At 38.8% G+C, this 26,430-nt stretch overlaps 1 protein-coding gene across 9 annotated transcripts in view; it reads left to right on the top strand.

The window, feature by feature from the left end:
- sh3gl2a (SH3 domain containing GRB2 like 2a, endophilin A1) overlaps positions 1-17,911 on the top strand; it is a 37,525-nt gene extending 19,614 nt beyond the window's left edge. Inside the window, exons 2-13 of one of the 9 annotated variants that reach the window (XM_044189956.1) lie at positions 7,864-7,932; positions 9,156-9,228; positions 10,389-10,532; positions 10,824-10,957; positions 11,069-11,227; positions 12,127-12,230; positions 12,412-12,527; positions 13,348-13,362; positions 13,523-13,534; positions 13,977-13,988; positions 15,113-15,119; positions 15,250-17,911. In XM_044189956.1, the coding sequence (XP_044045891.1) occupies positions 7,864-7,932; positions 9,156-9,228; positions 10,389-10,532; positions 10,824-10,957; positions 11,069-11,227; positions 12,127-12,230; positions 12,412-12,527; positions 13,348-13,362; positions 13,523-13,534; positions 13,977-13,988; positions 15,113-15,119; positions 15,250-15,451 (1,047 nt within the window). In that variant the 3' untranslated portion in view covers positions 15,452-17,911. The other 8 variants (XM_044189955.1, XM_044189958.1, XM_044189957.1 and 5 more) reach the window with 8 other exon arrangements.
- Positions 17,912-26,430: the final 8,519 nt, after the last annotated feature.

Genomic DNA, 26,430 nt, shown 5'->3' with positions numbered 1-26,430 from the left:
TTACAAATGTAACTTTTTCCACCAACATACTTTTAACCACTGAGACAAAAAAATGAGAGATGGTTTTAATGGGCTTTTCCCAAAACATAGTAACTGTATATTCAGCATGCAAATAAAAAAAAATACTGACCTTTCTCTGTTAGACTTTAAGTAAAATACTGTAGGAAATACACCAAATAAAGTAAAATAATCCATTATTATGTTACACCAGGTTAGAAGTTTACTGCATAAAGTTTATTGACAGAATGGAGAGAGAGCTGAACAAAGGGCCTGCCTATATAGATTCAGCCTATTAACATGGACAATTGCCTGCCAATCAAATGATCAAACTGGAGCTGTGGACAGGAAACACCAAAATAAAACAGGATGTAATGACAGTTAAAACTGCTTTATTTTTTAAAAAACTGAGTTATTAAGAAATGGATTTTTTATAAAAGCTAAAAATATCAAGCTTTCAATTGAAGAGTTTGTCTCTCCTTAGAGTCGTTCTTTTGTAAGGATGGATCCAATAATCCACAAATGTTTGTCAAAAAAATTCATGTATGTTGTAGTATTGATCTTACTGTGTTCTGCAATGAGCAGCATAATCTAATCCTAGACTTCCGTTTAAAAGCAGCAAGAGACGCTTTGTGTCAGAGTGTGTCTCAGGTCGGTTTCCTCCTCAGCCGTTTAATAGTATTAGCTCACGGTGTCTTACACAGGTGTAAAGCCCTGCTGTTTAAACTCTCCTATTGTATACAGGCGTGTTTTCATTAATCTGTGTGGGCAGTTGTCTTTATAGAAAAGAAAATACTGTCAGCCTGCAGGTGAATTGTCTCTGCTGATTAAATATAGCAGAGTGGGATCCAATACCTGGAAATGGTTTGTTATTTTGGGGATAGTAGGAGAAATTACAATATCTATCAGTGTTGGATGAAACCCTAAAAATCTGGAGCAAGGCATTCTTTAAATAATTACACCAAATGATTTAATAAAAAAAAAAACATATATTTTCTCTCTTAAGGAATAGACATTTTGGGCTAACTAACCCAATTTATTGTAGACATGACAGTGGTAATAATCTTCTCATCTAACTCTTGGCAAGAAAGCGAATGAGCGTACTTCTCAAAATGTTGAACTACTCCTTTAAACCTAAGAACCTTTTTTTATTAAATGTTTCCTAACTATTGATGTGATATAGGCATTCATCCTGTCTGTTTCAAATCTCCCTTAACTTCCTGACTGGCTTCAGCACTTATCTTGCTCTTTCTTTTAAAATTGACAAGTTTGGACTTGTCAGGTTGTGAGTACAGAATCCCTCTCAGCGGTAAATACACTGTAAATTGACCTGTTACATCAGACTGGTTTTCAGCTTTACTACACCTGGTTTGTGTCGCCCGAGGCTCTGTGAACACTGATGTACTCTTAAAAGAGCCACTGTGAGAGCATTTCAGGACACACTCTGCTGTCTGCCCTGTGTGCTGATGCAAGAGATTTTGGGACGAGGAGGGAGGGAGGATGCGGTGAAGCCTTTGGCAAGATCTCTGGGCTATTTTCTTCCCCACATTTAGCATCTTTAATCTGGTGTGATTTGGTTTACATGGGTGCCAGTTGAAGAGAAAAATGCATCCAAAGATCCAAGATCCAAAGCCTCATGTGAACTAGACCTGAAGGTTTTCTGTGTGTAGTTATGCTGCGTTCCAGACAACTCGAACGTTTCCGACCTACTAGAAAAAGTACAATGGAACGCCACTCAAAGTCGGAGTTAGTACTTGTGAACTCGGGGCAAATCCTTCTACCCCGACTTCCTGAAGAAGCAGTTGTCTGACGTCACACAACGATGGCAGCACCCATGGAAGTGCACATTGTAAATGGTAAACTATCAGCTAAAAGGCAACGTAAAGTATATTTGCCTGTATTTAATAAAAAATAATACATACTATCATATAGTAAAACCTGTTCCACCTGTAAATTGATCTAAAAATATGTTGCCAATGTTATTAGGTAGCAGGTTACCATAAACAATCGCTGAAAGTCATCTTCTCGACACAAAAGTTATTCGGGAAAACGTTAAAAATGCCCCCCAAAAAAGTGAAAACATTAGGAAATATACAACATTTACTGACTTTTGCAGATTACCTACCAAACGAGTAACCTATATCTTCCCTCATCTTTTTAACACCAAAGGCACTGCTGAGAGTTCAATTGTGTGTACACTTGCCAAAGAAACAGTTTGTCACGGCATATTACATCAGCATATTAATTAATATTATTGTCATTGTGTGCATGTTAGCATGCTGATGTTAGCATTTAGCTCACTGCTGTGGCTAAGTACATCACAGAGCTGTTAGCATGGCTATCAACTGTTAGTCTTGTTTACATTACTTTTAATGTTTCTTGTTTGCTTCATCTTGTCCCCTTGATGTTTATTATTGCGCTTGATTAAATTTGAGATTATTATTTTTGTATTTGTATTGGGGAGGATTTTGTTTAAGTCCCTTTGGCTTCCTTCCTCCCTGTACATGTCCTTTTAGTGTTAAAGTTCCCCTCCAGTCAAAAACATGTTTTGCTTATTGTTACTTCACTTGGATGTTTGAGCTTCAGTTGTGCAGAGTTTGACAATAGAAGGCTGTTTTCACATTCATCTGCTGAAGGAGGAAAGTCTCTCAACTTAAATCTCAGTTTGAGACGAGGACGAGCGTGATTTAGTGACATCACAACTTGTTTTGAAGCCAGTCGTAGTTTAATTTGCTTGCTTGCTTATACAAGTGAGATGTGAAAACTTGAAACCTCCATTTCATATAAAGTGTGAATGGACTTTTCAGTGAAGTAGGAGACATCTTGTGTCCAGTAGTTAAACTTTTGAAATAAACAATATTTGCACATTCATAGATTCTGGATTTTTCAATAAGGGAGAAGGACTAGTGCTTTCAAGATTTTTTTAACGAGGCTTTTTTGTGGAAAAGCCATATCATGCACACATTATTAATCAAAGCAGATGTATGTTTTATATGTCTTAAAACATGTCTGCAGGGGATCTTTAAATTAAATCATATTGAAGTAAGCTAGAATACAATGGCTGCATCGTATTAAGAATGACCCGTCCCAAGCTCTGCAGTGAAACCTTATCCCTGCATTGCCTCTTTGCCTAGAGGCATCACGAATCAGCTGCATGTGCATTTACTCGCATGTATCAGCACTGTGCACGAGTCTTCACGACTACGAGTGCATGAGCTCACAGGTTACATATCATCGACGCCACTGCTGTTATGTCCCAGCAGCCAACTGCGCATTTTACTCTTCCCTGGAAGGTTCACTTCCTACTGCTGCTCAGTTTACTTTGTCGTGTCCTTCCCCTGAAGGGAGGAAGAGTGGGAGGGCGACAGTGATGGGTGGGGGAAGGAATGGGTGGTTGTTGAGTGAGGGACAGATTATGGGGACAAAAAGAGATCAGTTATGTGTGAAAGCACAATGATATCGCTGGTTCCCCAGGAGGTTTTAGATTTCTCTGGCATTAGGTGAGATTGGTGGCTCGGGTCACATTTAAATAGTGTGTAGTAAGTCACTGCGAGTAAAGGATCAATCATCAGTCCTGTGATTAGTGGCTGTGACATGCTTTATAGTCCTGTAGTATCTCTGAGTGTGTGTATGTTCATGCATGTGAGTTAATCCTGGCATGCATCTCCCTTCCATCATTGCACTAAACTGCTATCACCTCAGCTTGCAGCCATCAAAGCACAACACTGGCTCTGTCTTTGCTCTCCACTTTGCAAGTGTCTCGGATTGAACATGCGTTGACAGCAGCCATGGGCAGCAGCGTGCACAGCAGCACTGTTCCACTGTAAACAGCCACCAACAGCTCATTTTTATTCATTCAGTTGCTCTTCCTCTGCCAAGCTATACGCATATCCCCACAGGCACTGCTTGACTGAGTTGTTTTTCATCCATTTAGCTTATGAACTAAGTGACTTCTACTGACTCTGACTGCCTAGCCTCTCTCTATCTCCAAGCCAAAGAAATGACAGATGTAGGACACACACAGACTCATACACACAATACTATATTGTTGAATTTAGAGCTCTGAATACTGTGTGAGGTGAGTCTTGCATCACCCAAGGCCTCCTCCAAGTCCGATAATGTTGTAGTCTTCAGTACTGGTCCTCTCAAGTTCTGCAGGTACTCCCTTCTGTCAGGGATCAGATGTTTTTACCAGACCTACCTTAAATTGGGTCAATACTCACCTATTCTACCAGCATGAGCTTTCTGTCCAACAATGTACCAGTTTCCTGCTCAAACATGCCGTGAGAACAGGCAGAAAGGTGCAGCTGTGTGAGGTACAATATGTCGTCTAGTTCAGTCCGGAAAAAATGGTGGCTAAGAGCTTAAATTTCTGCTAATTCCGCCAGATTCATCTGTCCATAAATGGTCTGTATAGAGTCCAATAAGTATCGGGGTAAATAGTTAGATAATTTGTACTACAGTTGACAATTTTATTTAATTAATTGATAAGTTGATTGACAGAACAATTGTTTGCAACTATACTATATAATATTCAATTCATCATTTTAGTTGTTTTTCAAGCAAAAATGTCAAAGATTCCCCAGTTCCAGCTTCTCAATAATGAGGATTTGTTGCCTTTCTTTGTTTTATGTGATCATAACTGATGTTTGGATAAAGCAAGCAATTTGATGACATCGCCTTAGGCTTTGGGAAATTGTGAGAAGCAGTTTTCACAATATAATATAGTATGTATCGATATAGATCGTTTTAATTGAGAAAATTGTCAGATGAATCAATAACAAAAATAATTGTTAGTTGCAGCCCTAATTTGAACATACTGTATACTATTAGTATAGTTCAAATTAGTAATTTGTTCCTTCAGATTAATAATTCTTGCGCACAATTTGTGCCTTCAGATACTGCATGTTTATGCTACAGTATGCAGACTGCTGATTTAGAGTATTGGCACCTTTTTTTCCAGTTCAAGCCCTCATGTAAACCTTTCTATCGATTCATGGCTAAGTGTAAGATTATGGACACAAAACTAAGTAAACCTACTCTCCTCCTCAAGTTTATAAAATTAGTTGTTCTGTTATATAAATCTCAGTCATCTTGAAGCTGTTCTTGCACATGAGTCTGTTCAACCTGGTGTGGAACATTAATCATCATCGTGGGTCAGAATATCAGACTAATTCTGAATGTAGAGAAAGAATAATTGACAATATCCTCTAATAGCACCAAAATAGTGCCCATGTCATTAAGTACAGCCGTTATGTACTGCTATATAATATGAGAAAAAACAAATTCTCCCTTTGATGTTATCCTTCTCTTTGTCAATTTGGAATACGTGTATCTCAGCTCAGATGACTAATTAAAGCCTGTGTGTGTCTGATGTAAAGCATATGTGCCTCAGTTTTTTCTATAAATACCAGTTTCTATCTAAAAGGAGGCAAGTGCCATCTTTTTGTACATTCACGTGATGTATACATCTGAAACCAAGTAGTAATGACATGTAACTACCGTCACATTGTGTCCCAGGTGTAAAATAATACAGTATGTGATTAGACAGCTTGGATGAACACCAGAAGTGTCACTACGTACATCACTTGTGGTGGCACAGCTGTGGCTCACAAGCACACACACATGGACCATGTCAAACATGTACCGTGCTATTTTACAGCCACACATTTGACAGGCACACCTCCATCTTAACAGCTCGGTAAATCATTGTCTTCCAAGTGGAGATGTTGCCATCGTGAGGCTTCGTCTTTGATCTTCAGGTCTGACAGAAAAAAAGGATACGATGCAGGAATAAAAATGCTGAGGCATAGACACCATACCTGATTAGCCAGGCACAGGCAAGTACCTGTCTCCATGGCAACCAGCTCAAGGAGGATTTGAACACATTGTAGTGATGTGCAGGTGAAACTAATGACAGGAAATGCAACTCCTACTGTGTGTGTGTGTGTGTGTGTGTGTTTTGCATTGCTTGTGAGAATATTGAGCTGTTTCAAAAGTGGAATCAAAAGAGACTTTGCTAAGATGACTCATCGAGCACCAATCCTCAGAAAGTCTTACGCTGCGTAAACTGCTGTCACAGGCTTAGTCTTATAAACCCCCCCTGCTCTGCCTGTCACAGATCACCCCTCTATGTTTTACCTCTGTAAAAATATGTCTCACTTTTACTCGCTTAAATTCAGGATCTATAAATTTTGTTTTTGAAAAATGAGGAGATAATTCAAGTCCCCCTCTTTTTACATTAGCAAGCAAAGATACAAAGAACAAATATACAAAAACTAAAAATGTAAAATTCAACTCATTCTGTCCAAGATTTCCACGTATAGTGTGGTTTTGTACTGGAGGAAAGATTTTATCCACTGACCTTAGCTTTCATGGTGTCTTTAGTCACGCTTTGTGACATTCCCTGAAAGCCCTTTTTCCTCCCCTCAGTCCATCCTCTGAGGGCCGTGTCTGGCCTCGTTGTGTCAGATTGCTGCCCCCTCAAGCCATCTGGTTACATCCCAGACTGGAGCTGGATGGTGGCAGAGCTGGAAATATTATCAGCAGACAGAGACTGAGAGAGAGTGAGGGGACGGGAGCCCAAAGGAGTTATTTCTGTGTTTATGTCTGTGCACGTGGATCTCTGCCATGTCTGAAGTTATAAGGGCCAACGCTTTGAGCTTGTTGCTGCCCATACTTTATCTCTTCCTCTCTTTCTTTTATTTTATCTCCCTCTCTACTGCTGCAACTGTCTCCAGCTGTGTGGAGAATCTCTGCATTGCTGAACAGTGAGCCTGACATTGTCACTTCTAAGGCAGGAGCTAACAGACTGCCTTGTGTCTAGACTGGGTTATAGGAGTGTATAAAATATGTAGGTACAAATATGTATACCTATGTTAGCTGAAAACTGTATGTCAGAGTGTGAGCTTGCCTTTGTTGTTTGTGCATATATTCTCACACAAGGGCTCTAGGTTTAGGGATTGTGGCCCTCAAGGATTTCCAAGGTAAATCTGAGGGGTCACAAAATGATGTTAATTTTTCAAATTTTTTGTTTTTATCTTTTCAGTCCTGTAATCATAAATTAAAAGGAACCAATCTGAGAAGAAAAAACCCCTTCATTTGATCCTAGACACATTGCAACCTGCAACAAGGCAGGGTCAAAAGTAGACAGTGCTTAATTTTAAGGGGTCTCAAGCTAAAAAGGTTGGGAAGTATTGCTGTAGAAAGGGTTTTGCAGACACAGGACAGCCATTAATAACAATTACCAATACCAATTTTATTCCACAAAAGATCATTAACACTGATGTGAAGATCACTGCCACATTCCTGACGTTATTATAAGGTGAGCACACGTCTTGTTAGAGTGAAAGCTGAGGTTCACGTCGCAGTATGTATCTTTAACGAAATGGGTTTCTGTTATGTGATGCACAAGGTCAAGTTGATATTTGTGTATTTGTTGTTTGACATTATCTTAATTGGAATAAAGAGGTTGTGACTCTTGATGATGCAGACACAGGCTGGTTCACACTGCACATGCTGACGGGGCAAACCACTCTCATTGCAACATAAACATGTAATTTACTACAGAACTGCATCTGACTAGTTCTCTTTAATCTCACTGACCTTTAAGCCAGGCTACAGTTTTAAATATATACATAATACAATGATATAAACATCTCTATTTTGCCCTTAACAAACACAGCCTAAGAAAGGAATCATCTGAGAGGTCTTTTTCATTTCACTTCAGTTATGAATATCATTTCAGTATTGAGTATTGTGTTAATTGATTTGTCTGGAATTTGCAGCGTTTCATATTTTCTCAGTGGTTGTTGCCAATGCTTATAAAAGCTTAAACCCTTAAAACATTTTTGTTTTGTTTTGCAGAAAGTGAGCGAGAAGGTTGGAGGTGCAGAAGGAACGAAGCTCGATGTGGACTTCACTGAAATGGAAAAGGCAAGACTAATTCTCTCTTTCTAATATCTCCATTATTACCTTGTTGAGAATGAAAACCAATGCTAGAGCTTATTACTAGTTTACCTGAAGATTATCAAAATGTTGTGGGATCCCGACAGACTTTGGGATCTGTGTGTTTATAAATATCACACCAAGCGTTTCTGCTGTCAAATTACAAAGGTCCACCAGTGTTGTCCTGCATTGTTAAACCCATTCAGAGAAGGTATTTCTCTCGACGGTTTCAGTGGATCTAAAATGGGACAAACATTTCTTAATTTAATGGGGAGTCAACAGAAACACTTGCTGGTTATTCTGTGTCTTGGTAAAACTTTGGTTAAAAAGTTGCACCAGTGTTTACACTGAAATTAAATGGAAACTGGAAAGTTGCAAAGGTTTATAGCAGTGGTGGCCTAAAGGTTAGAGAAGTGGGCTTGTGACTGGAAGGTTACCGGTTCGACAGGATAAATCTGGGTCAGGTAATTGAAAAAAGTAAATCAGGGGAGCCTAGCAGGTCAGACTGTTATTATACTGGGCAGCCTCTGGGTATTAATGATAGTGTGACACAGTGTGTAATTGTGAGTGTGATCAGGGCTTGCCTCATTAGAAAAAGACTACTTGCACATTTACCTTGTACTACTATTTTACACACATAATTTTAATGACTTTGGTGTCTTGGTATCTTAGTGTGTGTGTGTGTGTTGTGTATGCTCACATACCTGTTCGGCTACCTGAAAACATTGGTGCCCTGAATAACATATTGCATGTTTTTCCGTATGTGAGCAATAAGAAATACATGTATGCACTGTACATGTAAGTGCTTACGTATTTTAAGCATCACTGCATGTTAATGCATGTGAGTATTTACGTGTGATTGTGGTTGTTAATATGTTAGTAGTTCCCGTGTACTGCAGGAAGAGAGGCTGAGTGTTGCAGAGCTGTTGGGAGCTGTCTCATCACACCAAACAAGAACACAAAAGCTCTCAGCTCTGCATGTCTCTCTTTCACCACGCTGCAGAACAAAGCAACACTTTCTTTTATCCGTTTTTTTCTCTCTCTATTAGATGACAGGCTAATAGATCCATAACTTTTATTGCTTTTATATTTTTCTCCTCTCCCACAATCTTTCAGCCATTTTGTTACTATCCACATCTTTTCTTAACTGTTATTTCTGCACCTTCTGTTTCTGTCTCCTTCCACGTGTTGTCTTACATTGTGGTTTACAGAAGATGGACACCACCGCTCGGGCAGTGCTGGACATCATGACCAAGACGACTGAGTATCTGCAGCCAAACCCAGGTGACATAAACCAGCTGTGCAACATGATAATGTGATGTGTTGTCTATTTGGATCTTTTAGACTAAAGGCTAGTCTCCCAAGAGTCAATATTAAAATATTTAAGAAAAACCTTTTAAAAAACATGCTATGTAGCATTTATGCACCCACACACATTATAAATACATATGTACAGTATACAGTATACCTACACATGCTCATATATACATAGTCACATATAAATACTGTACACCTATTCATACACACACATTTACATACCTATATTATTAACAGTGCAATAGTAAATATTAACAGCCAAATTCAACCAATACAACCATTGTATTATTAAAATAATATAATGACTGAGTTCCATAATTTTATTGTCCTGTACATGAAGGAACAGTTTTTCCTCTGGATACTGTGCACTAATTTTGGTCTCTATTCCTTATGGTGACGTGATGTTTATCTTGCACTAGTAACAGGGTTTCCCTTTTATAGTTATAGCCCTGAAAGAAAGAGCGCCTCTGCTAACGACAGAAGAAATTATCACATTTTTCTGAAATATATTAAGCTTCAGGGAAAACGAACGGAGACGCTAATCGACACTTCAAATGCCTCGTATTTAAGGAGTGCTCTGACTGTTCAGACCGTCATCTAATAACTAAATTAATCACGAGACGAGATGTTTCAGGATCTGCCTGATTCAGCTCAGCAGGTGTAATTGTTAGCTTTTGCTTTGAGGTAATTAAACAGAGCAGCATGTTGCAAGCTGGGAAAACTCGAGTGGGAAAAGGCTCAGTCAGTCACAGTCAGGTAGGGATGTGAGAGGGGAAGAAGTAGCTGCTGCACTGGTGGTCAGACACCAGGCTAAAGTTAGTTTGATAATCACCAACGGGACTCTGAATATTGAAGTTGTATCAGTAGTTCTGTGTTTTGCATTAATGACTGTGATAAGACAGAGTGTTCATTTAAAGAGCTCTGCCTCATCCTGAAATCTGAAATCCACATATGAGTAACAGTGTATGGATGCTCATTGGCCTTTTTAAACCTTTAAATGTCTCCAATTACAGTGGCCGTCCCATTACTATGGGATCTGTTTAGAAAGAATGAAACTCAAGCATTCTGACTACTGACTACAAATTTAAAACATGGCCTAACATTTCCAGTGGTGTTTGGTTTCACAGCCACCAGAGCTAAGATGAGCATGATGAACTCCATGTCACGTATGCGGGGGCAAGAGAAGGGACCGGGCTACACACAGACCGAGACCATCCTGGGAGAGTCCATGCAGAGGTTTGGCAGGGAGCTCGGAGAGGACTCTAATTTTGGTGAGCTGCAGCACGTTAAAGCTCCTCGCAGACAGAAGAAGCACAAACGCTTTTTTTATATGCTTCACAAGAACAAAGTGGCATAATTTTATTCCCTCAAGGACGCAGCAACAGTGTAGGCATGAGCCTATTTTCCAGACAAGATGCCTGAAGATGGCTTTGTTTTTTTAGTTCACAAGTGAAGTCATTAAAATGTTGTTTAAAGAGAAATATCTGTCTTCAAAATCTGCTGTAGATTCTATTGACATAATGTTGCTGGAGATGACACTGTTCATGTGTCTATTTTTCCAGGCCTTGCTCTGATTGATGCTGGGGAAGCCATGCGTGAGCTTGGAGAGGTTAAGGACGCTTTGGACATGGAGGTCAAGCAGAACTTCATCGATCCACTGCAGAACCTTTATGAAAAAGATCTGAAGGAGATTCAGGTAGATTCAGAACTTTGATGCACTACCGGGAAGAAAAAAAAAGAAACAACTAATAATCAAAGTCATCTCTTGGTCAAGGATTTAGATTTACTTTCTGGTCTTCTTTCACAGCATCACCTGAAGAAAATGGAGGGTCGCCGTCTGGACTTTGATTATAAGAAGAAACGACAGGGCAAAGTGACAGATGACGAGCTCAAACAAGCACTAGAGAAATTCGATGACTCCAAGGAGATTGCTGAGCAGAGCATGTTCAACCTGTTGGAGAGTGATGTAAGGAAAATTTTACCCCAATCACTTGTCTCTTTGCTTGGTTAATTGCATTCACCATTGACACAGCAAGGCTTTTTTGTGTTTGTTTTCAGTGTTTTGTTGAGTCTGTCAACCCAAACAATTTACTGTCTTGCACTTTCTACTGTTACCAGCTACCACAACCATTCCCATTACCCTTTTGTCCTCCACTAATGTTTCTGTGTCTATCGAATGTGGCAATAAGCTATAATTTATTTGCATAACAATTTTATGAAGCGAGTCATTGTTCCTCAGGTTGTTTTTCTGCCCAAGTGGCCCAAAAAACATCAATTATAAATATCAACACAGTTCTAAAACCATACAAATACTACCCTTTAGAAAATTAGTTGATCCTGTATATTAGCAAAACAATCTCACCACAAGGTCCATTAGCAGCTGTTCTGGAGCTTTCTATCATATCACACCATCTTCCTCAGCAGATTAAGTTTTTGCATTTGTCATGGAATTGTACAGTAGATGTTCAAATTGCCATTTTCATGAGCATTTTAAGGACTTCTCGTCCATGTTGGCTTAAAAACAAACAATTTTAAACAACTCTGCAAAGATCATCTACTGAGGAAGATCGTGTGATACTATCGAAAGCTCCAGAACAGCTGCTAATGGACCTTGCGGTGAGATTGTTTTGTCAACTGCTATTTCCAAGGTCGAGAATTAACTGTCAATCCTGTGTGTGTTTGTAACAGTCGTACCAGTCATCCAGGTTATCCACTATTGTTTTTGTGTAATCCTGCTGTAAATCAGCTGTTATTACTCTTATCATCTGAGTTTGAGTGAATTTGAGTCCAATCATCATTATGGGTGATGCGTACCAGCCGTCATGGTCTCAATATCTAACAGTAGACCCTGCTTATCTTTAACAGATTGAACAGGTGAGCCAGCTCTCTGCACTGGTACATGCTCAGGTGGAGTATCACAGCAGGGCTGCTGAGATCCTCACACAGCTCTCCAATAAGATCGACGAACGGTTAGTACTCACACTTCCTGTTTCACTGGGTCTTTTTGTTTTACCGTACGTTATTGGATGTACTTACAATAACAGGTAGAATTTCACTATTATTTACCAATGCAGCATTGCCAAATAACAGACCATGGTTTATGTTAATCTCTATTATTTGTGCACTGATTCTGTGTTTTCCACTTTGCAGGATAAGGGACACTTCTTCCAAACCGAGGAAAGATTACACTCCTAAACCCCGTACGTCTCTGGACTTCTCCATCAGTGAGAACCACAATGGAGGCATCCACAGTGCTCGCTCTCCAGGTGAGACCCAGAATACAAACCTCATTGCTCAGAAACATGTCCAGAAACTAGTCCTGGTACTGTGTATACAGTGTGGTATCTCATAAGTTTCTGTTTCAACTGATGTGAAGACAGAGGAGTAAAGTTTGTAGTAGTATTTGCCTGTAAAGGATAGTTTCTGGGCTCGTTTCTATAAATTCATGACCTTCTTTCCTTTGTTTTTCATTTTTACTGTAAATTCTCAAATAAAAGCCAATACTTATGCTGGTGGGTCTTTTCTAACAAATAAAGGCTAAAGAAAAAAGCAATGAAAATGCGGTAGATGTATTATGATGCATTGCAGGGTACAGTTTGAGTAATCTACATATACACAGCATATTTAATCAGTACAACATACATACTCATACTCATAACAAGTCAATTTTACTTTAATTTCTTAATATCAAGCTACTGAAACGCAACATTTCCTGGAGATGTTTCACAATAAAAGCCTTCTGGGAAAGGATTAGTGCTAGAAGCCTTTTAATGTGAAACATACTGTATGGAGTCTGTTTTAGCAAACAGCTTCAATGATAGATCAATACTACAAATGGAAGCCAATCAAAAAGATGATTTCTAAAATATGATAAAATATAGTTAGTTAGTTAATCCTTTATTTAAACAAGTATAAATGAATAAAAAGGCAGATATTTAAGAATTTACAGTGTGTTTATTGTTTGCTAATTGTATCTTTCTTTTTCCCAACATTTCAGTTTTTACCTGTACTGAACAGAATATCAACAAATTAATGCAACTCTGCACTCTTCTCTGTCCCCCTTATGATTTTTGTTTATTGTTCTAGGGGCGAGGTCTCCAGGTGAGCCAGGTCAAACTTATCTGTCAATACTTTTCTCCGCCTGTGTGCTTATGAATTCATTTCTTCAACAACCTCCTTTCATTTACACTTAAAACTCAAAACTCCTTCAACTGCTTTCTTTCCCGCTTCCCTCGTGTTGTTTCCTCTTCCCTCTTTGCAGCAAGGTCTCCAGGTGAGACAAAAGTGAATCCCCGGAGAGATACACCAATATCTCTTCCATCACTTCGTCATCCTTCTTTAGTTGTTTTTTGTGTCCATCTCTCTTCTTCTCTTTGTTATGAGACAATTGTTGCACTCAAAACAGCAGACAAACAAGTGCAGTCCGCTCACTGTACAAAGAATGCCAGACCTACAGTAACAATGAAAAGCTTACCAGTGGACGAGCATTTGCTGTTTCTGTTTTGTTGACTTGTCAGTCTTGTGGTCTGTCTTATCCTCCTGTTTCTTTGTCTGTCTGCTGCTCTGCCTCTCTTTCAATTCATTGTCCAACTTGGGTTTCCTCTTGCTTTGTTTATTGACCTATTCATTGCTCTCATCAATTCATCATTTATCCGTCTAGAAAATGCTACTGAACATAAACACTTCTGCTCTGTTTTCTCCTTTCCCCTTTGCAGCAAGATCTCCAGGTGAGAAAGAGTGACTTGGGAAGAGATGCAAAATCTCTCTATCACTCTTATTTTTCATCCTTCTTTAAACTGACTTTTTGTGGAAATGTATTTTTGTCTGCAGTGCAGCTCGTCTGCAGTGCTGTTCCTGTCTAACCCCTTGTTGGTCTTTTGTCCCTATTTTTTTATCAAATTGCTCATTTTCCTTTTATTGTTAAAACAGTAGTTTGACATTATGGGAAATTTTCTTATTAGTTTAATCGCTCAGAGATAGATAAAAAGATTGATACTACTCTCCTGTCTGGATGCTAAATATGAAGCTATAGCCAGCAGCCAGTTAGCTTAGCATAAAGACTCGAAACAGTGGGAAACAGCTAGCTTGGCTCTGTCCAAATGTAACAAAATCTGCCCACCAGCACCTCTAAAGCTCACTAATTCATTCGTTTTATGGGGGGTTTATGTGCTGGACTCTTTCTTGGTTGGGAGCAGTAACTTCCTGGAGTTTCAAATTGTTGCTTGACAACTGCTCAGAGCCAAGAAATAGTCCCATAAAATGGCGAATTGTCATTTTTACACTTCGGCTTTGGTACAAATTAAATAAACGAGATATAATGTCTTAATTAGTGAGCTTTAGAGATGTTGTTAGGCAGGTTTTGTTACTGTTGGACAGAGCCAGGCTAGCTGTTTCACCTAGCCCTGTTCCGGACGGTCTCTTCTACCACATGGTACTTGACGGTTGGTAAGAACCGCAGTTGTTGTGGATGTTTTTCCCCCTAATGGCCACAAGGGCAACAATGAACCCATTCCACACTCAAGCAAACTTCAACAAGTGACACAAAGGTGAGATTTATGCTTTATCTGAAGTATTTTAGTACAGTATTTTTTGGTTTTACAAGAGAAAAGACTTCAAGGATGAAGACAGCTCAACCTCCGTTAAAGAGCAGTGCACAGCCGCCTCACTGAACTTTTCTATGGAACCATCCGGGTTCCAAAGAGAATGAGCGCATTTCCCAAAATGTAGAACTATTCCTTTAAACATTGTATGCCTCGTTATTATTTTTTGGTCACTGATGGTCATGTTTTGTGTCTCTCTTTTGCTTTGTCTCCTCCTTGCTGCTTCTTCCTCTTCTATTTCCCTCTTTTAGCCAGGTCTCCAGGTGAGCCTTTCACAAACTTTTCTTGTGATCATTATGTCTCTAATCTATATGCAGCATCTCATCTCCTCCTCTAGCCTCTCGTCTAACTCTCCTTTTCTTCTCTTATCTTCTCTCCAACTCTTTTGTCCAGCCCCTATGGACCAGCCCTGCTGTCGTGCACTCTACGATTTTGACCCCGAGAATGAAGGTGAGCTAGGCTTCAAGGAAGGCGATATCATCACTCTGACCAATAAGATCGATGACAACTGGTATGAGGGGATGCTGCACGGCAACTCCGGCTTCTTCCCCATCAACTATGTGGATATCCTGGTGCCACTGCCCCACTAGGACGTCACCACAACCAGCTGTGTCTGCAACGGTGGCAAAACAAATCCTAGCCAGTTCCTTCCCCCAGTATTCCCAGTAACCTTTTTCCTAAACATTCCTACCAACCACCTGTACTCTGCTTTAAAGGAGTCGAAACAGCAACAACACGATAACGAACAAAGATAGGAACAAAGATTGATGACAAATTAAAGCAAGTATGCACCAATTGATCATAAAAACTTTAAATGAGGAAAAATCTGCATTGATGTCGTTGCTTCCCCTTATCCCAGGAGGTACCTTCAGGCTTCCATAGTCATTTCATCAATTTCTGTCCCGGCTTTTGTCTCAGTTTATGTGGGCTGTAAGTCCGTCATGAGTTTATCAGAACATCTTTGCAAAATCACACTTTATCTCATTCACTGTACTTTGTGGAAACCTCTATGGTAGATAGAAACTTTTCTCTCACATACTAGAAAAAAAAATCGTCCACGTGCTTCATGTTTGTTAGAGACTCTAGGTCAAGCATGTTTTAAAGTGTTTTTATCTTATAAAAAAATATGCTGAGCTGATTTTGTTTTGTTTTAAATATTCTTCTTTTTAATGGTAGTCGTCTTGGCATGTTCGGGCGGTTTCTGGAGAAACCACGTCCCTGTCATGCTCAAAAAATTCTGTCCAAAGGATGTCTTCACCTTTTAACTATTCAGAGTTTTGACATACCTTGTACAGATTCATCTAGCTGATAACTAACAACCAAGATCACCCATAATATTTATATTTTTTACATATCAACATGTGCGTGTGATTGGTCATATGTGATTTAGATACCAAAGTTACCTGCAAAAACCTGAATCAACTCCAATTTTAGCTTCAAGATTTCATGACAGCATGGTGTCAGTAAACCTGTTCGATGCAACAGGCTGAAGCTTGCAATCCCTAGTTCTTTGGTATTTTTATCAGGAGGGGCGAAACTGTATTCTAAAGTATGTGACATTACATATCTGAGCCAGTGATTAGTTGAGTGATGACATGATTTGCAAAAACACAAGTTGTGAAGTTTAAACTGTTTGAAGTGATGTAAGAAAACTATGGTGCATAAGTTTCAATCCTCCAAGTGTATTTTATCAGCAGCTTGTGTGAAAAATGGTTGATGTATTGTGATATAATAACTTATAGGACTTAACTGCTCATTGGGGCAACTGTTTTTGCTGAAGGCATAGCTCTTTTGCTGCATCCCTAACTAGTCCAGTTAGTATTCTGTAGTTTAGCTGTCTATAAGCCATTGATTAAGAGGAAACTAGACATAGCCAGGAGTGCACAAATGGCTGAACGGAATGAGAAATAATTTCTTTTTGTCTTGGTGGAAATGTTTTATTCATTGAAATGATGCAACCTACACTAAAAAAAAACTTTCTCCAACATGGACTAAAAGCTGCTGGTTTACCCTCTTCATGTCAGATAGAAAATTGCTAGGTTATAAGATTATACATTGTTTAATTTTCCCTAACTAGCTCTATGGTTGTATGCAGTATTGTGTGGGATTTTTGTCCCTTCTTTAACTGATGTACTGATACTCTAGAAATCAAACCAACCTCAGTTATTACAGTACATGTTTTTGTCAGCTGAGCAGTTAGGTGCTGTAGTGCACACATTCTCCCTGGGGTTTTATTCTCTGCAGTGTCGATGATATATTAATCTGCAGAATAATCTGTGCAGCGGTAACACTATTTTTTCACCCATCTTGTAGTAATGTTGTGCGTGTATTTTGGGGGAGGGGTGCGTATTTGGGTTTGCATACTGTACATGTTATGCATAGGGATAGGGTTGCAGAGGACCTCTGATGCTGAGGTATTTAAGCTATACTGTCTCTGACAGTGTTCAACATTAAAACAAACATGGATGTCTCTTTAATCAAAGGACCAATTCATTATATTCAGTAGAATTACAAGAAATGATGCAAAATCAACTGATATCCCATATGAAGTGTTGTTGTTTTTTAAAGGGAAGCACAACTTTAACAGACAGAATACTTTGTTGGCTGGGGAAGAATAACGATATAATTTAAGGTCATGTATTTATTTTTTTTAAAGCGATACAATTCCTTCCTTCTTTTTCTCTTCCACTTTTTTTTAACAATCGTGTGTATCTTTGCCCTCAATGAGGACTGTACAGCTTTTCTGTGTTTTGTTTTCACCGTGTGTGTATAGTCGCGCATCTACAGTAACGTATCTTATTTTTGTAACTGTGAAAAAAGTATACACATACAGTATAGATGTATATATACAGTATATTATCCAGAAGCAATGTGAAAGGAGGGATTGTCAGTGCTGCACATGATTGTCTTTGGATTGTTTTTGTTTTATTTGTTTGGTTTCTGTTTTTGTTTTCTTTTATTCTTGTACTGGATTCTATGACTGTATCCTTGATGTAAAGAAAAAAATGTGATAAGTCAATGTGATTTATTCAAATAAATACCAAGAAATAGTTTTTGCCCTGACGACTTTCTGTTCATAGATGCACACACCTCTGGATTTTAGCTCAAGCCAAAAATATGTCGCAGGTAGAAATCTGTTATGAAAAATGACAACTTTTCAAGCTAAATGTGAAATAATTTAAACTCTTGCTAACCATCTTTTTTACTTCACCGTCTCTAGCTGTTGTTTTCAGAAGACACAGCAGGGACTTGGTGCACCAAATAGAAGAAGAAGATAGATGCATTATTCATTTTCTTGGTGGATTCTTTCATGTCCTCTTGCAAGAATCCAACCGGAAGAAAATAGGTCAGGTAAGAAAATCTCTTTTGTACCTCTAAGACGACTGAAATGTCTTAATAATCCTGTTAGTGCAACATTGTGGAAGTCATGACTACAGCTTCAAGCATCTTAAAGGCTCCAAAGGATATGAAATGTATGCGTGTGTAAGCTGGGATATACAATGCAAACTTTGTTCAGCCTATACTGTACAAATAAAGAATTATAGTAGAGCTATAGTAAACACTGTAAATCAATTGCTATCAGCAGTGGTGAAAGTAACAAAGTCAATTTGCTCAAGCTCTATACTTAAGTAAAGTACAAGTACCACAAAATTATAATTTCCATTTACTTTTCTCTGCAGAGAGAGAGAGAGAGAGAACACTCTACATCCCTGTTGATGGCACACACACAAGTGGTTGTTATGAGAGAGAGATTCACATACTCCTCAGCTCTTGGGTCTACTGTAGTAGACTATGCAATCACTGACATGGACCCCTCCACTATCAGTGCATTCTCTGTCAGACAGCAATCCCCTCCTTTCAGACCACAACCAAATAACCTCTCAGGTCAAATGCGTGAAGGAAGCCTATTAAAAAGCAAAACGCCGACAAATGGTTTGATCAAGAATGCAAGACATAAAATAACATATGAAAAACATCACCAACCAGACAACCCAGCTTTACGCATTAGGTACAATGACATTTTGTCAACAAATATAAATGTAAAATTAGGAACAAAAAACAAAATTATACGCACAAGATATTGAAACCGCCCATAATCCAAATCAATTTTGGGATATGTGGAACAACTTCAACACAAAGCAACAACAAGCCCTACCCATCCAAAATGGTGACATCTGGACAGCACATTTTGAAAATCTGTACGAAGGCATACCAATAAATCTAATTAATTCAGATCAATGTATTATAAAAGACAAACTCCAAACATTTGAAGAAACAATTATAGACAAACAAAAACCCCCTTGATTTCCCAGTTACTTGGGAAGATTTGACCACAGACAAAGTCTCTCCAGCCAAGAAAAGCTTGTGGTCCAGACAGCAATAAAAACGAAACACTCAAATGCAGCACCCCAGAGATGCAGGGTGCAGTGTTGAAGTTGTTCAATATCGTACTACAGTCAGGATGTTTTCCCAACATCTGGTGCAAAGGGCTTATTTCCCCCATTCATCAGAGTGGGGACAAATCAGACCCTAGTAACTACTGTGGCATCTGTGTCAGCAGTTGTTTAGTTAAACTATTCTGTAGTATTCTAAATAAAATAATACTAGATTTCCTTGAAGAGCTCCATCTTGAGTAAAAATCAAATTGGCTTCCTCCCAAACCACAGCACCACCGACCATGTATACACCCCCAACACTTTAATTAACAAACATGTACACCAAACAAAAAATGGTAAGATATTGACTTGTTTTATTGACTTCAAGAAAGCTTTCGACTATTTTTGGCATGCAGGACTCTATTACAGACTTCTAAATTGTGGTATAGGGGGCAAAATGTATAATCTGGTTAAATCAATGTATGTGGAAAATAGATCAATAAAATGGACAAGAAGTGTAAACGTGATGTAAAAACCTTCTTTGATCATGAAGCCTAGTGTTAATCTACAGTTCTGTGGTTTATCAGTGAAGTGTATGAACTACACTGCAGACTGGAGTCTCAGTTAACAGACAGATAGATCCGCGTTATCCATGCTCGTCTCCTCTATAAAACGTCTGTATCATCACTGCGCTGCATTATTATAAACTATGATGAACTGGTCGGGGGTCACATCTCTCGCCCCATCCAGGCGCTGTCTCTCCCTCTTCATCTCCTTGCAGTTCTTGTGCATTGGTTCTGTGTTGTTGACTGTGTAGTTGCTGTGGCTGCTTTGACATACAGTATATTGGTGTTATGAACATAACATAACTTAAAATACTGTAATACATTCTGCCTTTCATGCATCAGATAGGAGGAACTGTTGACGGCAATCTGATAAGCCAGCTCAGGTTGTAACTGTATGACAGTTAACACCAGACGTGAGGTGACACCTTTTGGTCCCCACCCATTATCTGTCACCACTAGTTGATCTGGCTACACCCTCTCTTCATGCACACAGTTTAACCCCTACTCTACTGCACACACACACGCATTATAAACACACACGAACACACCACTCTGCTGCGTTTACACTGGTCCAGTATAGAGGGGGTCTGCTGTAACATCAGGCAGCCAGGTCTTTTGAACAGCATCAGAGCATGTCACCCTCACAGTCACACACCCTGGGGCCTGTCGCTCCACTGATGACTGCAAATATAGACACAGCCCACTTTGTTTGACATCCATGGTCCAGGTGAGATAGATCTACAAACACTTATAACAACCACAAGATACAGTAAGTGGCATTGCCATATGTGTACAGGTGGATGTTGTGGATACAGGGCGTCTTCTATTAAATGTTGTTTATGAAACATTGCCAACTCTCTGAGTCTGACTCACTCTGCTGCTGCTCGGTAAAACTGAACGTAGAAGTAAAGCATCCTCTAGTGGTGACTAACTCAGTGTAGAGGTTTTTGAGAAAACAGTGTTGAGTTATACACACAGGATCACACATAATGACTGGTATATTTATCTTTTTCTCATACTTATGCATTTGTTTACTTGCTTTTTCTCTTACTTAAAAATGATACATTTTACACACAAGTATACACTATCCCTCAATTACTAATGTGTACAAGAAAATACACTTGTGATCTATATTACACAGAAACCTGCTCCAGTCCGATTTGTCCTTTCCTTTTGGATTAGGTCACTTAGATCACTGGAAAAGTAATTAAATTAATCAGAGCCTGCCAAAGATCCATAAATCTGCGTCACATCATTTAATTTTGGCACTGAGCATTTCTATTGGAAAAAAAGATCTCCATACCAATGTGTTTAACTTCTACTGGTTCTAGCTTCCCCTTGTTTTATTTGATCGTAAACTGAGTATCTGTGGGTTTCAAACGGTTGGTCAGACAAGCAATTTAATGACATCACCTTGGACTGGGCTTTTTCCCAAATTGTTAACATTTTATAGACAAAGATTAATCCATTGATCAGGAAAATAATCAGCAAATTAATCAATAATGAAAATACTTAGTGACAGCTCTACTCTTTATACTAAAAGGCTCTTGGTATCTTTATATTTGGTATTTTTCTTATCTCTTAGCTGGTCTGGCACCTGATTAAATTTGTTTGACAAAGACAATGATAACAAAGCTATCTTGAATCTTGATTCAGAATTATAGTTTCACTTTGAACCGGATGTCTGGTCTAGACTCACAATCTAATAATACTCTGAATAGAGCTGCAACTAACAATTATTTTTGTTGGCAATAAATCTGACGATAAGTTTCTCGATTAATCCTTTAGTCTATAAATGTCAGAAAATAATGAAAAATGGCCATCATAACTGACGAAAGCCCAGGCTGTGATTTGAAAACTGCTTTTTTGTCCGACCAAGAGTCCAGTGCCCAAATATATTAATTTCATCTCAAGGATGAAGACAACCAGCAAATATTCACATATAGGAAGCTGGAACTGGTGAATTTCTGGCATTTCTGTTAAAAAATTACTTAAAGAGTCCTCCACTGATTTAGCATTTCACTCCTATAACATTGTCAAACTCAGGATGTTTAAAAGAAAGGATCAAAATCGATGCAGCAGAACCAGCAATATTGTCTTTTTTTTATTCCACGCATTCTTCTTCCTTGTCAAGACCTGTCGCCTATATTACCCACAATGCAACTCAACCGCTAACAGTTTTGGTGTGTGTGCTAGTAGTAGTGGCTAGCCTCAAGCGGAGATGATGAGATTTCTTTAATTTTCAGACTTCAGCCCCAACTGATAAAATCTGTTAAATTGCCTTAAGTGACGTCTCTTGCCTCAGGTTTATTAGACTTCACACAGCTCCCTCTGGAGCCACAGAAGGCTTTATTCAACTGAATTCACATACGCAGTAGACAGAGTTCAGTAGGGTTCCCTCTTAAACAATCAACAGATTATCACAATTGTTGCTACATAATTTTCTGTCTATCAGTTAATCTACTAATTGTTTCAGCTCTAACTGCAAGCAAAAGAAAATGCCTTCTTGTGCAGTTTTTCCTTGAATAGTCAACTCAAAACCTCAACACCGGTGGTCACAGTGCACGTGGAAATTCCATGTCCAGGCAAACAAAAACACGCCGACTACATGCACAAACACACACTCCTCTCTTCCAGGTAATGTATGTAATGGCACTCCTGACACATGCCCACACACACACACACACACACACACTGTAGGGGCTGGGGCTGGGGGCAACAAGACAAGCAATCCAGTAAAAAGCATTCCTCAGACCCTCTCTCCTGGTGGGTGGCCTGCTTGGACGCTGCACCACAGAGACAGCAGCTCCTTTTCCTAAAATCCTTCACAGCCATTGTGTCTGCCCACACTGTCCTGTGTTACAGCCACTGACACACTTACGTAGCTGCTGAACATTTCTAACAACCCATCCCGTTGTGTTTAAATGCCAGATGATCTTTGACCTCTGTTGATACAGATCTTTTTAAACGTGTATCACCAGAATGGTTGTTTATCAGTCACTTATATGTATTTTAAAATAAAGGTAATCTACCTTGATGAGCCTCTGACTCATCACGTGTTTTCAATCAGAGCAGCTATTTTAAGTTGAGAATGTTTTCCTCCTAAAAATCCAGCTAAACTGGCCTGTCTGCAGAAGTTGGATTCAACGATTCATTTAGTTTGCGTGTAAAGAGGAGCGAAGTCAGCCGCTCAGCTAGCCAGCCACGGCAAGCTTAAACTGGCAGGGTAGTCAGCCACTCCATCATATTTGACACTTGAATCAGGCGCAGCTTTTAATGCATGAATGGCAGGCTGCATCTGTTTTCTGGCCAACGCCAAACCACAGTAGACCACAAGACACCCACACCAGTTACAGACATGTTCCACATATTCACTGAGGTCGAGGGAACAATAAGTATCAAACTCAGGTACCTCCCATTACCTACGGTGCATTAAAACTGGTTCTACTACTACTTGCACATGTAAAAGACACTGTGTATACTGAATACTACTGTGTGTATTCTTAAAACGCATTTGAAGAAAAATACCCTTGTTAAACTCTACAAACTTTTCAGAATTACTCACATTGGACAAAAATCTACTTAATCTCTTCAACACTGGATCCATTACTACAAATGCATATTGCCCAGCCAAGCATTTGAATTCACAACATTATTTTAAAATCTACTCAACATCTCTAAACATAGCAAATACACTCAGTTGCCAGTTTATTAGGTGCACCTAGTAAAACTAAATCAGTTTAATACAACAGTGCTGCAATAAATCCTACATTCATGAAGGTTATAATATTCAGTTTTTAAAGGGCCTTGATTCTTCTTTATGGACATTTTTGAGGCTGTAGTTTGTAGTGCTGTTGAACTGTATTGTGTTATACTGGGAGGTGTTTCCAGTATTCAATCAACCCTCATTTCATATAAATGGGGTGGACAAAATATTTATATTTTTTTCATGGCAACCCTCCATGTGAGCTGTCGTCCCCAGTCTTCATAAGTGCATATTTAACAGCGTTTTTAATAAGTTGATTTTGATGTTTATTGTTAATTTCTTCCATTTTGATACATATGAAAACATAGTAAATGTCACCTTGTTTTTATTTAATGCGGTGAAACGATATTAAAAATGTACAGTAGGGACACCCCCACTAAACATGAACCGTATCATCCCTGGTTCGAGTCCAGTCAGAAAAATGTGTTGCATCTATCTCTCCATCATTTCCTGTCATCTCTTTACTACTGTCTGCAGTGAAGCCAAAAAATAAATGCCCCAAAAATACTTTAAAAAATGTACAGTAAATGTATAGTAAAATAAAATGGAAATAAATCTTGTGGCACCTTTGGCCCATCCTTAAGGCACCCGCTTTGGGAAGCACTGTATTAGACTGCATCAGTTTTAGCTGGGTGCACCTAATAAACTGGCAACTGAGACTGTATATCAAGCCAGACTTTTAAGAAATGTGTAAAGTGATTACATTCCTCTGATCAAATGGTGCTGTCATAAAAAAACACATCACCTTTGGTTTGCATGTTTGACTCGATAAAAAGCATCAGATCCTTTACTTTAGTAAAAGTAGTAATGCTACAATGTAGAATACTCATTTACAATTAAAAAAGTTCTTAATTCAAAATCTTAGATAAGTAAAAGTACAAGTACTATCAGCAAAACATACCAAAGTATCAAAAGTGCTCATTATACAGCGGAATGGCCCCTGTCTGACTTATATCATTTTCTGTTGATATAAGTCGAAGTTGAATTATTGGATGATTCCTTCTGATGCATAAATGTGTAAAAAGCATTTAAATGTTGCAGCTGGTTGCAGAGGCGGAGCTAATTTTAACTACTTTATATACTACCTAGCAGTACTACTAATTTACAACATTGCATCATAATTTATCAACAAAAAAAAATGTTCTGTGTGTAAAATCTTACTATAAGGATATAGTAGCAGAAATTGGAAACACACAAGTAAAGTACAAGTACCTCAAAATTGTACTTAAGTACAGTTCTTCAGTAACTGTACTTCGTTATATTTAACCATTGCCACTATAAAACAAGTTTGAACTAATGATATATGTCATATATACAGTACACATACAGAGTATGGTAAAGCATTTCTTCTTTGCTTTAAAACTAAAAGGTACATTTTTAAATAGCATAAAGGCTCAAGAGCAAAATGTATAAATAGCTGCATAAAGACTTATGTATTTTCACCCATCACCAGCAACACACACACACACACTACTAATTCTCTTTTCTCTCTGTGTTTTTCTACCAGTAATGGAAGGTAACTAAGTACAAATTTGGGATTCTTGTACTTTATTTGACACTTACATACTTCTACTCTGCTACATTTCAGAGGGAAATGTTGTACTTTTTACTCCACTACATTTATTTGTCAGCTATAGTTACTTTTCAAATTAAGATTTTACACACAAAACATACAATGAGCTTAGAACATAAATAGTTAAAATTAACTACTTAAACATGAATGCATCAATAATATAATACATAACAGTATAACACTGACATTGTTATTGTGGTGCATTAATTACTACTTTCTGTACAGTTTGATAATAATTACATACTTGTACTTAATTACAATACTTTTACTTGTAATGGAGCATTTTTACATTGTGATATTGCTACTTTTACTTAAGTATCTGAGTACTTCCTCCACCACTGGTCTCTACACTTCTCTCCTCCTCTTACACACACAACAACAAACACCTAAGAAGAAGACGTTTAAAATTAAAAAAAAATAAAATATATATATATATACCAAGAAAGGAGAGAATCAACACCAGCACACACACACACACACACACTCATGCATGCAATCTGAGGAGCAGCTGTTGGTGGGAGTGTGCCAGTGTGTGTCATTACATGTTTTCCTGTGGCGTTCATACATAGTTTCTCTATTCAGCAGGAAAGCCCAGCTCTCAACACCAGACAGAGGCAGCTAATACCCCTGTCTGTCAGAGCCGCTCAAAGAGCAAGTGATTGGAGATGACAAATGAGGCAGTAAGACAGGTCAGGCAGCTATACAGCAGCAGCAGAGAGAAGGAGTAAAAGGGGAGGAGGCGGGGACTGAAAGAAGCAAGTAAGTGCCAACAGGGACGAGTGTGTTTATGTGTGTTGTTGCATATTTGTTAGTCATACCGTGAGGATCTCTGGGGGTCTGATGCTACGTTTGTCTGTCAGTCTGAAGGAGAGTGAACTTTGTTTCCAGCTCGGGATTGACTTCCAACACCAGCTCTGTCCCCCCATGAGGGTCTCTGTCATTCAGGCTTATGCACTGGAATCCAAAAGGGAAAGAAAAAGTCTGTGTTTGTCAAAATATAGCCACAAAATCCTCAATTTTTAATCCCAAATAATCTGTTGGACAGAGTGTGTGTCGGGCCTCACCTCTCTTCATCAGGCTTCATCTTGGTATGGACCAGTCCTCTAAGGGTGGGCTTTGAATTAAAAAGTGTTAGAGGCATTGGACAGGAGGGTGAGGAGGCTCCATAAGGGCAGGGGCTGTCCTGATAACAACAACATGTCCCATTTTTGGCAATTTATTTCAGTACATCACACAATGATTGTGAAAGAACCAAAATCTCCTGCATACTTTTTACTCACTATATTCA

This window comes from Siniperca chuatsi, linkage group LG3 (genome assembly GCF_020085105.1).
Source record: "Siniperca chuatsi isolate FFG_IHB_CAS linkage group LG3, ASM2008510v1, whole genome shotgun sequence".
Classification (NCBI taxonomy): Eukaryota; Metazoa; Chordata; class Actinopteri; order Centrarchiformes; family Sinipercidae; genus Siniperca; species Siniperca chuatsi.
The sequence above is the reverse complement of the archived record's forward strand: the minus strand, read 5'-3'. Positions and strand labels throughout refer to the sequence as shown.